Here is a 15,423-nt window from a genome sequence, read left to right on the forward strand (position 1 = left end):
TCAAGTACTTCGTATATATATATATATATGTTTCCACTGTTGATGCGCCTCCTTGGTTGAGAAAACACTGTTGCGCCTCATCATATATATATTCCCACCATTCAATTTCTTTTATCTAGTCATTTTTTGTACATCTATTCTTAATCAATGCATTTTGATACAAATTAAAATAAGAGACATACATTACAATCTCGTATAGATCTTTAAGATTATCAATAAAAGTGAAATACCTTAACAAAACGAAGGTGAAGAACAACAAATTTTCCTGCATTACTACCACTAGCACCAGTGACTTCTCAGATGTAGTTGGGGCTCATTTCTCCATCAGCTTGTTGAGGATATCGCAGCCGGTTTATAAGAGCATCTCCGAGTGTTCTGATATGCGGAACACAGATTAAAGCCTGAAATAGTTATTAAAGTTCTGCAAGTATGATAATTGTTAATTCAGTAACTTCTAATTTCTCCCATTCCCAAAGGTAGAAAGTGTCACATATTTGACATTTGACATAGAACACACAAATCCAACCATCTAATTAATCACCTTTTCAAGTTTTAACTCATTTGACACTAGTAGAGCCATATTAAAACAGCAATGAAGAGATGATGATGAAACAATTTAGTTATAGTCAATTTTGAAATAGTTGAGATTGTGTTTGGTTTCACCATCAATCTCTTTCAATCAATTTCCAGAGTGTTTTCCTCTTTTCTTTTATGGAAATTGAACAACAAAATATGGCATATACATGCTGAGAATGAAGAACAAGAAATATTTTGATTACTATGCCGATATTCAAACCAAATTAATTAAATTTGTTCATCTAATCTAAGGCAAGCCTAAGACAATCGATTAGAATGAAATATTTTCAAGAGAACAAAGGAAAATAGGGAGAAGAACCTACTCGTGAGTCTGCCGGAGGAGAAACTCGCAGCTCAATAGCTGGATAGACGAGATTGCCAGTGTAGAAGAACGCCACAGGAGGAGATCACCGCTGGAGGAGATGTCGCTAGAAGAGACGTCGCCGAAGGAGACCGTCACTGGAGAAGACGTCGCAGAAGGAGGTCGCCGCTGGAGGAGACGTTGCCGGAAGAGACCGTCGCTGGTAGGAGGAGATCATCGCAGGAGGAGATTGCCATTGGAGAAGATGTTGCAAGAGGAGGTCGCCGCTGGAGGAGACTTCGCCGGAGGAGGTCGTCGCTGGAGAGGATTGTCACCGGAGGAGAGACCGTGACAGAGGAGATCGCAGTGGCAGAGCTTCAAGATTTCTCTCACCGTGGCAGCATTTCAATGAAGGAATGACTGAATGAGGAGGAGTTAATTTAGGGTTGGGAATTTTATACAAGTTGATAATGGCATTTTAAAATTGCCAGAATCCAAAACAATCGCTGTTAATTACAAATTAATTACGGCAACAGTAAGAAACGACGTAATATTGAAATATTAGGTCGTTTTTATAGAACCCCCATAATATTAATGCCATTTTATATCATTATTTTTGTAGTGACCACAGTACCCGCCACACTATCCACCTCCACCTCCATATTATCTACCACACTATCATCCACTGCCGCTCTACTATCCACCACAGAACAACCCTCCTCCACTATACTATCTACCACAGGATCCACCTCAACCACCTTATTCGCAGCAACATCAAGAAGGGAATGTTGAAAGTTCTTCAATATCTCATTTTTTAGAGTTGGAACCGGACCAGTTTCAATTTCTATTTTGGAATCCTGCCACATCAGTGATAAGCAATGCTCGACAACAGCAACCATAGAATAAAGAGAAATCACATGCAGGTTCCGTCTGTCATGAAGCAGAACCTGGTCGTATGTCACTAGATGCTCATGCTCGTCGTGGTGTTAATAATGCTGTCTCTTGTGTGAATGTCTATGGACGAAGAGGATGAGCAGGAATCCGATGACGCAAGCATGGGTGACAGCGATGATGGTGATGATGATGATGACTCCCCACGTGGTAGTACAAGCGGTAATCACCAATGCGATAGTGTGAATGAGAGAGCATATTTTCTTCTGACTCATGTAGCTTCACCGGATACACTCAGCCCATCGCCTTTCATGAAAATGCTTAAAAAGGGCATATTTCACATAATATTTTAGTGTAGCATGCTCGTGGGTACGCTAACAGCCAACTAATTGAACTCAACATACAACTCTAGTGTCGGCACTTGAGCTTGACTCTATCGATAAAGCATTAGCATCTCTAGCATAATGGCTTCGTCGGTCACATTCATTAATTGAAACTATATCACACCACCGAGGCATAACACCAACTGCTTGTATAAAATGCTTCTGACTCTTTTTGAAATATCATCGTATGTGTATTGACATAGTCTATTTTGTAGCTCTACAAATAACATCGTGCAAGGAATAATAAAAAAAGTTAGACCCCTACAAACAAATTTCACACCTTCAGTTGTGTATGGTATAACCTCACCATCAAAATGCACTAATAAACTCATGTTGCCTTCCATTACTCATAAAAAAGTTGTTACACCACTCTAAACTAAAAATCTAGGAGACATTGAAATTAAAGAAAAAATGGTAGAAAAATAGAAAACACAATTTTGAGAGGAGACAAAGAATGAGTGTCTTTTTCATCTAAGTTGGGTAGTCTCCATTAGGAAAAAAAATATTTTTATGGATTTTTCACTATAAAATAGTCAACTTTAGCTACATATAATACTAAATTATTATTATTTCTCATAAAATGAGATACTAAAATTGTTAAATCAACCTGCCAAAGAGACCTTCTCGCTCTTTATGAATTACTGACAATATCATATCACTTGCTTCTAAAACTATACATAGCCACTTTTTCACGGAAAAAAAATATTTTCTTCTATTTTTTCTCAACTAACAAGGTGAGTTTTTAATTTAAAAAATAAATTTTATTAAATTTATTAATTTTCTTCATCTCGCTATTAGCGAGAATACTTTCAACAGCTTTTAAAAGAATTATCTCGCTATATGCGAGATATGTGATTTCGAAATAAAAAAATATAAAAGTTAAAAAAAATATCTCACTATTAGTGAGAAGATTGGAACCACTACAACTAAATATATCACTCTCCTTCCCGTCCCGATGCATAACTCCAAAAACCAATCCATGGCCATGGAACTAACGTGTCCACGCTATTTATTGATACATGTTCTTGTTATTTTTGTTCTCCTATCAAACTATCACCTTTTACAATGATGTGTACGGATTCTTTTTGAGAGGTAAACTGTCAAAAAAAATATTGTATACTTCTGTAATTTGTACCTTTAAATATTAGATTAACAATGATGACATTAAAATTTTAATAACATTAGTCTACCGTAATGGGTTCAAGGATGGGTATTGGATGTAGACGGAACATAGAGAAGTAGACGAGTAGGAAATTAACCAGTCTCCCTCTTTGAATAGGTTTGATGGTCAATCAACGAGGATTCGAGTGCTGAGAGAACTAAACATGGAAGAAATGAATTGGGAGGATAACCAATAGAGATACAACAAGATGGTGTTTGATGCAATAGGTGTTACAAAGTTGGAAGAGGCTGAACAAGAGCCTAACCCGGAGGCAAAGAGATTGTATCATATGTTAGAATCTACCGCAAAACCTTTGTTCAAGGGGTGCGTTCATTCGAAGTTGTCTGCATTTTGTTAGAATGATGAGTATTAAGTCAGATTCAAATCATACCCAAGAATCTTTTGATAAGTGGGTCACACTTTGCAATGAACTGGTACCTATCGGGACTACTGGCATCCCCTGGAGCCACTACGAGGCAAAGAAGTTAGTTTCGAAATTGGCTCTAAATTTGGTGAAAATTGATTGTTGTTTGAATGGTTGTATGTTGTATTACAAGAGGGATGCAGACCTAACTGAATGTAAATTTTGTGGATCACCGAGGTTTCAAGCCGAGAGAGAACAAATCGGTAAACGGCAGTTAAAGAGAGTTCCAATGAAACGGATGCACTACTTGCCTTTAATCCCTAGGCAAAAACGATTGTATGGATCGATAAAATCAACCCTTCACATGACCTGGCATAGTAACAACAAGAAAGATGATAGAATCATGACGCACTCGTCACAAGGAAAAGCTTGAAAGCATTTTGATTAGGTCCATCCTACATTTGTGAGCGAGCCTAGAAACATTAGACTAGCTTTGTGTTTTGATGGGTTTGCACCAAATTCCAATTTCGGTAACGCGTACTCTTGTTGGCCTGTAGTGGTAACACCTTATAACCTGAGTCACAAAATATGCATGAAGGACCCATACATGTTCCTAACTTGCATCATGCCTGGTCCCAGCAATCCAAAGGCCAAAATAAATATCTTCTTGCAGCCCCTGGTGGATGAGTTAAAGGAGTTGTGGATCCATGGTATAGAAATGAATGATATTTTGACGAAGACAAACTTTCAACTTCATGTTGTGTTGATGTGGACCAGTAACAACTTTTTTGCATACGGGATGTTATCAGGTTAGTCAACTCAGGGCAGAATGGCAAGTCCCATTTGTATGGACGATACAAAGGCATTTTGGTTGAAGAATGGCGGTAAGAATTCGTAGTTTAATTGCCATCAAAGATTCCTCGACATAGATCATCCTTTTCGGCGCAACAAGGACTCTTTAAAAAGAATAAAACTGAATAAGAAGCGGCACCCATGATGTTGGGTGGCAGGCAAGTTTGGCTTCGTATCGGTGGAATCCCAAGTATCATCGATAATGGGTCAGGTTTAAGACCTCCGGGATATGACAGGGAGCATAATTGGACTAAAAAGAGTATATTTTGGGAGTTACCTTATTGGAAACACAACTTGGTTCGACATTGTCTTGATGTGATGCACATTGAAAAAAACGTATTTTATAATATCCTGCACACAGTAATGGACGATGAACAAATAACAGATAGCGATAAGGCTAGTTAGACTTGGTGGACATTTGTAGGTGGCCATATCTGAACTTAAAGAGACTTGAGAAAGGACGGTTGGCTAAAACAAAGGTGGTGTTTGCTATAACGAAGGACCAGAGACAATATTTGTAAGTGGATTAGAGAATTGAGGTTTCTTGATGGTTACGCCTCTAACTTGAGCAGGTGTGTAAACGTCTCACAGGATAGGCTTGTTGGATTGAAGAGTCATGATTGTCATGTCTTCATGGAGTCTTTGCTTCCTGTTGTGTTCAGAGAACTTCCAACCAACATTTGGAAACCTCTCACAGAAATAAGTGAGTTCTTTAGGGAGTTTGTGCTACTAAACTTAGCATTAATGATCTCACAATCATGGACAAGAACATTTTCATCATACTTTGTATGCTAGAAAGGATATTCCCTCCATCCTTTTTTGACATTATAGAACACTTAGCAATCCACCTACCATACGAAGTAATACTATGTGGGCCAATCCAATTTAGGTGGATGTACCCATTTGAGAGGATGATTGGTTCATTCAAGCACACCGTGAAGACCAGAGCTCGAATTGAGGACAGCATCTGCAAAGCATTCCTAGCTAAGAAAACATCCGCATTTTATTTTTAGCCTCATATTGAGTCACGTAGAACAAGGGTTGGAAGGAACGATGAGAGGGAAAAATTCTCGTCAAGTGGAACAACATATCCAATCTTTACTCCTAAAGGATCTGCAATGGGTGTGGGCAGTGACTACTGGTTAAAGTAGAAGGAAATCGATGTCACACATCTGCATGTGTTGCTTAAGTATGACTAGATTTCACCATACCTCATGTGAGTTTTTTAAGTCTTCATAAATATTGCAATCAGTAAGATATTAACTTCTTAATCTAATCAAAACTTATTTATCCTATTCTATCATATAGATTATACCAAGAGACAAATTCTCATACCTCATTGAACAATTTTTCACATTGGTTCAGAGAATATGTTAGTGTGTATCTAGCTAACACAACAAATTGGAAACTAGTTGCATTTAGTTGGGGCTCAATTAATAAGAGTACAAGCTACCTGATATACAATGTTAATGGATATCGATTCCATTCTTTACAATGATCCATTGGAAAGAAAACAAATAACACCGGAGTTTGGGTTCGTGGGGATTCAGGCGGTGGTCATTCTGATTGATTTGGTGTGTTGCACAACATAATTCAATTAGAGTATTTCTGTCGTACTACATATAAGGTGTACGTGTTTAAATGTGAATGGTATGATCCAAGTTCGCGACAAGGAACACGAAAGCACAAGGACTACGATGTCACTGAAGTTAATGTAACTAGGAAATATAGGCACTACGATCCTTTTATTCTACCTCAAAATCCACGATATGTATACTATTTGCCTTATCCGGGTTCATGCAAGTCTAGTTAGGTGGTTGTGGTTAAGACTAAGCCAAGAGGTCGCATTGAGTCCAATGGGACAGAGAGTTAGGAACCTTACCAGATTGATGACCCAACTTCAAAAATGGTGGTTGATACCAGTAATTCAATCACCCTTAGGTCGACTGTTATGGATGATGACATCATCGACCTTAGAATAGATGACGACGCACTACCACCAGAAGGAAGACGGGGTCGATGGCAAAGAATAAGAGGAAGATCAGGAAACTACCTCGAAAGAGGAGGATGGTGAACCAGAGGAAGAAGGTGATGAATCTGAATAGTGTTAATGTAAATATAGTTCTATCTTATGTATTTCTTTACCAAACTTTGAGAAGAATGTAATATAATTAGCATTGTTTTAGATATTTCGATTACCATCATTCCGTATTTTTAATTTGTATATATGATATTTCACATCAGGTTTAAAACACTGTTTTAATTATTAATTATCAGGATACATTATAAATGGACGAAAAAAAAAGTATTTACCGTCGGAATATACTGATGATAACAGCCTAGCTAATTTTCCAAAAAAATTAGAAAAAATATTTCAATCGGATTAATCCGCCAGTAAGGTGGCGCAAAGTCGTATAATTTGGCATCAATGTTACCTTCGAAAATTTTCTGATGGTAAGTTGCAACAGATTTCGTTTTCTTGATATCTATATTCCGACGCAAATTACCGTCGGATGCATAAATCTGATGGTAATTTGTTACCGGCGAGGTTATTCCGTCAGATTATTTCGACACAAAATCCGACGGTAAACAGTGTATCATTGGATTTTATTTGTTTTTCTGTCGGTAAATCTAATGGTACTCAACGTTTTTCTTGTAGTGAATTATCTACTAACAATTCACAAATATTTTAATTCAAGGTTTAACAAAATATACTCACAAATCTTTATAAATATAAAGATTCTTATGCAAGTAACAACAATTTCATCTGAAAAAAAAAAAAAGAAAAACACATTTAAAATTGCATAGTGTGCTCAAAAAGTCAGAATCTTCAGGCGTGATATGATTTTACACCAATAGATTAAATCAAATATAATTTCTTTCCCTAAAACAAAGAAAAAGCATAGCATATTCTTCTATGATCAAAACTTCAATTCTGACTTCAAAAACTTTTGACCTTGTTTTTTCTTTATTAAAAAAAAATCTATTTTCTCTTTTTTTCCTTAAAATACTCAAATTTTAATTACCTCTTCAAATATTATAAACAAAAAAAAAATTAAAAATTGGGATGAGTGAAGAATTTTGTGATACTATCCGAAAGTAGGAATGCTAACGGCATCATTGTCGGCGGCGAAGGTGAAAGGCAGCTGTTCGCCAGCTTTCGATCTCCAACAGCAACAGTGACGAGAGGGAACAATCACAAAGGATGTAAAGAGGAAGGGGTGGGAGGCGTGAAGAGTGTAACCGTGTGAAAAAAAGCGGGTGAGAGAGGTATAAAAAAATAATTAAATTATAAGAATATTTTAAACATTTCACCATTTAAGAAAAATCTTAATAGAATGAAATTCCAAATCTGATGTGAAAATTAATATGGAAAAAACAAATGGAATTGAATTAAATTCTTTCTAAATTAATTTCTTTTTTTTTTTTTCAAACAGAAATTCAATTGAGATTTCAAAGAATTTTTAAACACACTGTTAAAAAGTATTAATTAGACTTAATTATTAGGTAATGCTAAGGAGTACTCGTCTAATTTGTTTCCACAATTTTTCAGTCTCCGACTTTCTTGTCTCGATACCCATCACTCTAATGGCGAGGACAAAGAAAGCAGAAACATGTTATTAAAACAAGCCTTACTCTTTACGCCCCATCCTCCCTTCCTCTGGAATTATGGTATAAGATTTTCTTAACTACTCACTAGCTAATCTATATATCTCTCTCCAGTCAATATATATATATATATCCATCATCATCTTAAAAAAGCCTCCAGAAAAGTGTCAGTGTTCCATTCATTGGTTGAAGAACTGAGAAATGTACTAATATTTCCAATTTCAAATTTCCAAGGATCCATGACATTCAAGTTTTATGCAGAACTGATTCCAATTTAAGGAACATAGTCACAAAGCCTCAGTCATTCTATGCCGCAATCTAATGTTCCTAGTTTATCCTTTCTCCCTACAACCACATTTATATAAAGCTACCAAAAATCCAGGGCAAAATGTAAATAAAAATAAATAATATCCATAGTCCAGATCATAAGGAAGGAAGGAACGAACTCGGACTAGGAATTGGGAATATATTATCATTTTTCGGTCTTCGAGGCACACGCCACAACGTGGCTTTTGAATTTCTCCAGCTCCGCCAAAACCTCCTCTTCCGGTCTGTAGATCAAATCACTCATGCGCCATATCTGCAAAAATGAATTTTGAATCATCAGCTTAAAGAACTAACATTGTCACAAGCCAATAAGCACATTCCAATATTCAAATATTTGGATCACCACTTTAGCCTGTAAAATGCATTGTCTGAACTATTGGTGAGAAAATCAACAATTGTAGATTATATGGTAGTTATAAATGTTTTTTTTTTCTTATTAAGTGTGAAGCCATTGATTTTCTAATTAGCAATTCAGACACTGAACTTACTCTCAAAAATACAACACATTTCAAAAGAGTCAAATCTTAAAATTTTACATGCATTATCAAGTGTGAGATATTGCCCTTCTAGAGGTTCATCCTCAACGGCACTAAAAATTTGAGTGTCCAACATTTTAAGTTGTTTCGACAAGTAGACTCTTCAACTGAATAACCGTTTTATGTTTCTGTACCTGTAATGTTCCCCCTCCACCAGTACTTTCACAATCATCAGAGACGCTAACAATTGTCCATGGATCCTGTGCATTCCAGTGGAAGTCAACTACTTTGTCCCTGCATATAATTCGAAGTTCATTAGCGAAATAAAAGGAAGCAGTTCAGAATTACACAAAATGCCATACAAGAAAGAAAACAAGCAACTTGGTGTTGCAGCTATATAAAGGAGACCAAAATTCTACTAGAAATGACATCTAGAATGGATGGGATCAGCAAGTGACTAAACACAATCCTTTGCGCATATTTTACAGGCACAATGTTTTGCACGATATGTGATGTTCAAAAATCATAATCAAGTTGGTATCATATCACGTCTATTAAGTATTGCAGATGACCATATTAAAACAGAGAATCAGGTAAGATAAATATATACCAAGATAACCTAAAAGTAAAGACTCAGATTCAGATGACAAGAAGAACAATAGTTTCAGATTCTGAAAATTTTTCATAACATCTTGCCTTAGTAAGTCTTAATAAATTATCAAAGTAAAGGTAATCTCTGACCTATAACTACAGGGTTAGTTGTTTGAAATAAATATATTGAATTGAAGTGTGCCAAAGAGGTAAAAGAGATAGTGGTTTCATACCTATGGCCTGCATGCTGGAAAAACAACCCTGGAGGAGAACTTACAGATTTTCCGGAGCGCTCTATTTTTTTACCAACCTGCATTACCAAAAGAAAAAGGGAAAAAAGGGGGAAAAAACAAAAGAAAGAAAGAAAGAAACCCTTTTACAACACATTGACTTCATGGCAACAAAGAAGCAAAGCACAATCCAATCGAAACTATACCTTCTCATAGTCCCAGATGTTTAAGAGACCATCTTCTGCTGAGCTTCCAAATACAGATGCTTTGTCTGGAGACCACTGAATTAAGCAACTAGTGATTAGCCTATGACGTAGAAACCGTAATTGCAATACAAGAGAGGTTTACTCTTATGTGAGAGGCGATGGATATAAATGTTACTACTATATATTTAATATTAACTATTCACCTAAAAATTGATGATCAAGACTTACTTTCCTTGTTTTCAGAATTAACTACTAATCTCTTATATATATATATATATATATATATATATATATATATATATATATATATATATATATATGTTGTGGCTCTGTTACGACAACTTTAAGATGTGTTGTCATTGTGTTAGTTTTGTGTTGATTATCTACGTTTAAGCTTCAAAGCCAAAAGCCTAGATAATTTGAATGATCCGCCTTTAATACTCATAGCCACTACCTGATGCTCTCTAGTCTCTCCTATCGCCTCTGATACATCGCTTAGCCAAGCTCCTCGTGTCTATTCTCTCCTATTTTCTAATTACCGTGACACTGAGACACTTTCCTGAAATCACATCAATTCCCATAATCCCATTCCATTCTTCCTCTCTTTTCTCAATGTTATTCCTCAACCTTTGAATTCTTGTTAATCGAAGGCTTAGGCTTAAACTTTAACTGGGATTTGACTTGTTAATTTTTGCATTATATTGAAGGTGGTTGCATATTTAGACTGCAAACTATGACTTGGTGAATGTGTTCACGACTCCTTTCTGTTTTAAGCATCTATAATGCTTTAGGAAGAAATAATGCCAGAATGAATGAAGGATTGTGAAGGGTAAGGGGGAGAGAATCATGTCAGCAGTTACCTGAACACAAAGAACAGCAGCTTTGTGACACTCAAATTTATGGATTGGTGTTCCAACTCCATTAGAGGTGAGATTGCGGCGATCAAACATGCGAACAGAATGATCTGCTGACCTGGAGAAATATGATGACAAGTCAAATGGGATGGGTGCTTCATCTGCATCCACTATTAACGATAATAATAATAATATACAACAGCAAACCATACCCAGTAAGAATCAAATTAACATCATGTGGATTCCAGTCAACACAATGAAGATCAGCATTATGCGCTTTCTCAACCTGTCACCAAATGCATAGAACAGGAAAAGAATATAATTAAATTTATTTATATAAAAATCTATATAAAAGAATGATATATTACCATTCTATATCTTAGTTTGAAATTAGAAGTCTTTTGCATATGAATATCTTGAAGTATAGGTACATTGCATATTTGGCTATTTGCTCAATTTGAAAACCTCAATGGCATGGGTGATATACTCCAAGTCCATTTGAAAACACGGTTCTGTTCACTAAAAAACATGCTTTAAACTTCAAACTTAGATGATCAAGGGAACCAAAATCAATTACATGACTGAATATTAGATAATATACCTTAACTGCAGGGCTAGAGCCAACACGAGCATCCCATAATATGAGGCAAGAATCATCTCCAACACTACAGAACTCCTGTGCACTTCAGTATGATCACAATAATGTCAGGCCAATATATATGTTGCTATTGCAGTACAAATAACTAACTCCCTAAATCATAAATTGAAAACACAGAATATTTTCTTCCATCATCAACAATGCTTGAAAAAGGGTATAGCTACCACATTTATAAGGAATAATATGGAGGTAAATAAAGGAACAAGAAGCAAATTAAGACTAGTAAAGCTGTAGGGGACACCGTAGACTTCAGCCTAAGAGTTCATAATAAGGTGGAAAGTCAAATGAGAATAGCCACTTGTGGATAACTAAAGAAATATTTAACAAATCTACCTAGAAGGGCAGAAAGTCACATCCTCCACAGTTTCATCATGCCCACAGTAGATACCTCGCGGTCCAACAGAAGGGCCATCAGCAGATTTATCATTGCCTTCGCCAGATTTGGAGTTTGATTTGACAATGGATCCCCCAGATTTGGAGTCTGTGGCAGAAGATGTTATATGGTCTTCAATACTCCACAGCACCACCGTTTTGTCCTTTCCTGCAACAACCACAATAACAGATGAGCAGGATTTTAAAAACCTGACATGATTGTTTTAAGAAAATAAGTATGCCAACCTCCTGAAAGCACATAGGGTTCAGTTGGGCACATTGCAAGGGCAAATTCCGCATTGTCTTGGTGTCCAGTCAACACCTGCAATAAGAAAAATGTGTCTCAATATCTCACATGATAGAAACCATGCTAAACATAGTGCATTGGAGTTTCTTTATTGACAATGGTTTGAAAGAACTGAGTAGAGGTGCCACTTAATTCAAAGTTAACTCCGTCTCAATAAAAAAATACCCAAAAAAAGAAACAAGATGACCATCCCAATGTTACATGGATCTCCTTCATCAACTGATGTCACAAATTACACTTAACACTTAGAGATGGGATAATCTAGAATATTAATGGATAACCATCAAACTATACCAAATCCGGACGAGAATTTGTAGCTCCAAGGACAGCATGACGATTAGGTTGACTTTCAACATCCCAAATGAGGACCTGAAATTTGGCCAATTAGAAACATGACACCATAAACCAAGAAATCAAACCAGCTCCAAAGAATATGCACAAAAGTAAAAGGTAAAGTTCTCACATCAGGGCTGTCCGTATGAGTAGCCACTATCTTAGAGTTCTGCGGCAATTCCCTAATTCTATTCACCTATAAAATGCATCATAGATCAGATCAACCACCACTATCTCATCAATTATCAACAAAACCAAGTTCAAGTCAAAATATAACAATGACCATAACTAGAAAATAAAAGCAAAAAAGAAAGCCGGACAAAATTGCATAAGCTTGTAACTTGTTAGCGAAAATAATGGATCCACTTTTGAATTTCTATCGATATGAAAGGTGAATATGTACCTCTCCTGGATGTATAATGGTCTTATACTTCTTGACGAATGGAGAGCGCGCCTCTTCATTAAACTGATACCAAAAGGCGTTCCCAAATGCTTAATTGAATTTCAAACACCAAAGTAAAACCATTCAAAGATAATAAGCTATATATCACATTCACATATGATTAACAAACCTGTGAAATGTGCTCTGCAGCTGCGACCCTAGGCTTAACAACCTCACAATTCGCAATGACCAGTGTATTTGGAACACTTCCATCAGTCTACCAACACATAAAAAGAACAGTGAGTCTTTTCTTTCTTTCCTTTCAGCTCAAAAGAACATAGACACATTAAAGTTATTATGAAATACACATCAAGATCATAAAAGGTGTAATTTCTCTTACAACATTAATTTCCTCTCAGCAGCACACAGCAGCATGCACAAGAAGCCATTAAACAAACACTGAATAAGGGGACTTTCAAGTCTCAATAACATTAATGTCGTCAAATCAAACCCACTTATAAAGGAAAGGTTTAATCTTTCTCATAACTTTATTCAGCAAACATAATATAAAAAATTTAAAAAATTTGCTATCAAGTGCTTAAACGTTTTATCTTAATAAATGCATTCCAAGTGAATTGAATATTTTGAACCGCTTATTTTTTCCATACAAACTTTCTCTTTTAAGCACCTTAACTAGTGTCCTTAAAAAAAATGTTTTTCTTTGCATCGAGACAAGATTACGATAACATCATTCCTTCAAAATCAAAATTAATTACACAAAATGCACAATTTTTAATCAAAATAACACACACAAAGTTACCTGCTCAGAGAGGTATAGACGCTGGCGATTCTTGTAAGTAGCTTGTTCCAGCTGAGGACCCCACCTAATTACCGAAATTTGAAAGTAAAAAAAATAGAATTTAGAAATTCCTAAAATTGAGAACAGCACGGAGCAGAAGGGAAAAACCCTAGAGAGAGAGAGAGAGACCGGCAAGAGAGAGAAGGCCAGACGAGGTTATGGTTGGCGAGCCAGTCATAGAGAACGGGAACAAGAGACTTCCACTGAGTGTACTTGTCGTCCACCGAAGGTTGGTGGTGGTGGTGTTGTTGATGGTGCTGCTGATGGGGGGTCTTCTTGCCTTCTTTGATGGTCTTGGTGTGTTGTTCGTCCTTAGGCTTGGGCTTGGGCTTTCGGCCCCTTGTCTCCTTCTTCTTCCCCACCGTAGGAGAGGCGGCACCAGCTGAAGGCGGACTCTCCATCTTCGTTTTCCCTTTTCAGTCACACAGACACACACTATGACTTTTCAGCGATTCAAATTTCAAAGTACCACACCTCTTCGCGTGTTAGTGTTAATGTTACTGATGCTTTGCTTTGACTGCTCACTGCTCTGTTTCTCTCTCACAATCCCAAAGACATGTTTCCAAACTTCAAGCCAAACCCATTCTGTTCTAGTGTTGTTGTTTCCTTTTTTTTTTTTTTTTTGTTCTTCTTTTAATTTGGTTATGGCTAGAGGAATTTAATTATTATGGAGTCATACACACACCTCGGTTGACTTGTTTTTTATTTTTCCAATAATATAGCTTTCCTTTTTTAAGGAATGTTTTAGGGTTTGTTTTCAACGTCATTTTTAGAAAAAAAAATTAATAATTTTTTTTAAAGATTTTTTATAAAAATAAAAATAATTTTATATTTAAATATTTTATGTAAAAAAATCTTTTTATTTATTAATTATGAATTTATTTATACTTTATTTTTTAAAAAAATATTTTTTTAATAATTTTTTAAAAAAAATTTACAAAATAAAAATAATTTTATATTTAAATTTCTCATGTCAAAAATTTTTTTTATTTATCAATTATATTTGAGTAAAATAAGAAAAAAGTACTTTTTTATTTATTTATTACGTGAAAAAGCATATTTTTTAAGAAAAAATATCTTTTAAAAAAATATAAATTATAACTTTTCAAAAAAATATTTTTTATTTTTTTAGTGTTTTTATTTTTACTATTAGAAATTTACCAAATGCACTAAAAAATAAAAAAAAATCTTTTTCTTTAAAAAAATATATTTTTATCGATTTAATAGCGCTCAAACAAGTACTATATTTGAGTAAAATAAGATAAAAGTACTTTTTTATTCATTTATTATGTGAAAATTTATTTTTTTTAAAAAAAACTTTTAAAGAAAATGTAAATTGTAGCTTCTCAAAAAATATATTTTTTATTTTTTTAGTGCTTTTACTTTTATTATTAAAAATTTGCTAAATACACTAAAAAATAAAAAAGATCTTTTTTCATTGAAAAAAATCTTTTTTATCGATTTAACGGCGCTCAAAGAAACACTTAATCTTTAGACTAAGTGTATATTGTAAACTATGTAAAATTAGCGAATAATTGTCAATAAATTAAATTTTAACGAAATAAATTGGAAAAGTAAATTTTATATAAAAATAAGATAGAGCAAATTAAAATAAGAATTTTGACACTAATTTAAAATAATTTGGCCCAAAATTGGGCCGAACGGACCAAAATGAGTGAACCGGACCCAA

General features: G+C 35.1%; 1 protein-coding gene across 1 annotated transcript; it reads right to left on the reverse strand.

Moving 5' to 3' along the window:
• Window positions 1-8,320: 8,320 nt before the first annotated feature.
• On the reverse strand, window positions 8,321-14,421 carry LOC107630376 (WD-40 repeat-containing protein MSI4). The gene is made up of 15 exons (XM_016333481.3): window positions 13,863-14,421; window positions 13,695-13,758; window positions 13,065-13,151; window positions 12,896-12,958; window positions 12,623-12,688; window positions 12,454-12,528; window positions 12,099-12,174; window positions 11,814-12,021; window positions 11,424-11,505; window positions 11,035-11,108; window positions 10,829-10,940; window positions 9,969-10,043; window positions 9,766-9,842; window positions 9,136-9,235; window positions 8,321-8,718 (listed from the first exon to the last, which is right to left on the reverse strand). The coding sequence occupies exons 1-15, from the start codon at window positions 14,132-14,134 to the stop codon at window positions 8,611-8,613; spliced, it is 1,539 nt and encodes a 512-aa protein (XP_016188967.1). The 5' UTR covers window positions 14,135-14,421; the 3' UTR covers window positions 8,321-8,610.
• Window positions 14,422-15,423: the final 1,002 nt, after the last annotated feature.

This window comes from Arachis ipaensis, chromosome B3 (genome assembly GCF_059453495.1).
Source record: "Arachis ipaensis isolate K30076 ecotype BB chromosome B3, ASM5945349v1, whole genome shotgun sequence".
Lineage (NCBI taxonomy): Eukaryota > Viridiplantae > Streptophyta > Magnoliopsida > Fabales > Fabaceae > Arachis > Arachis ipaensis.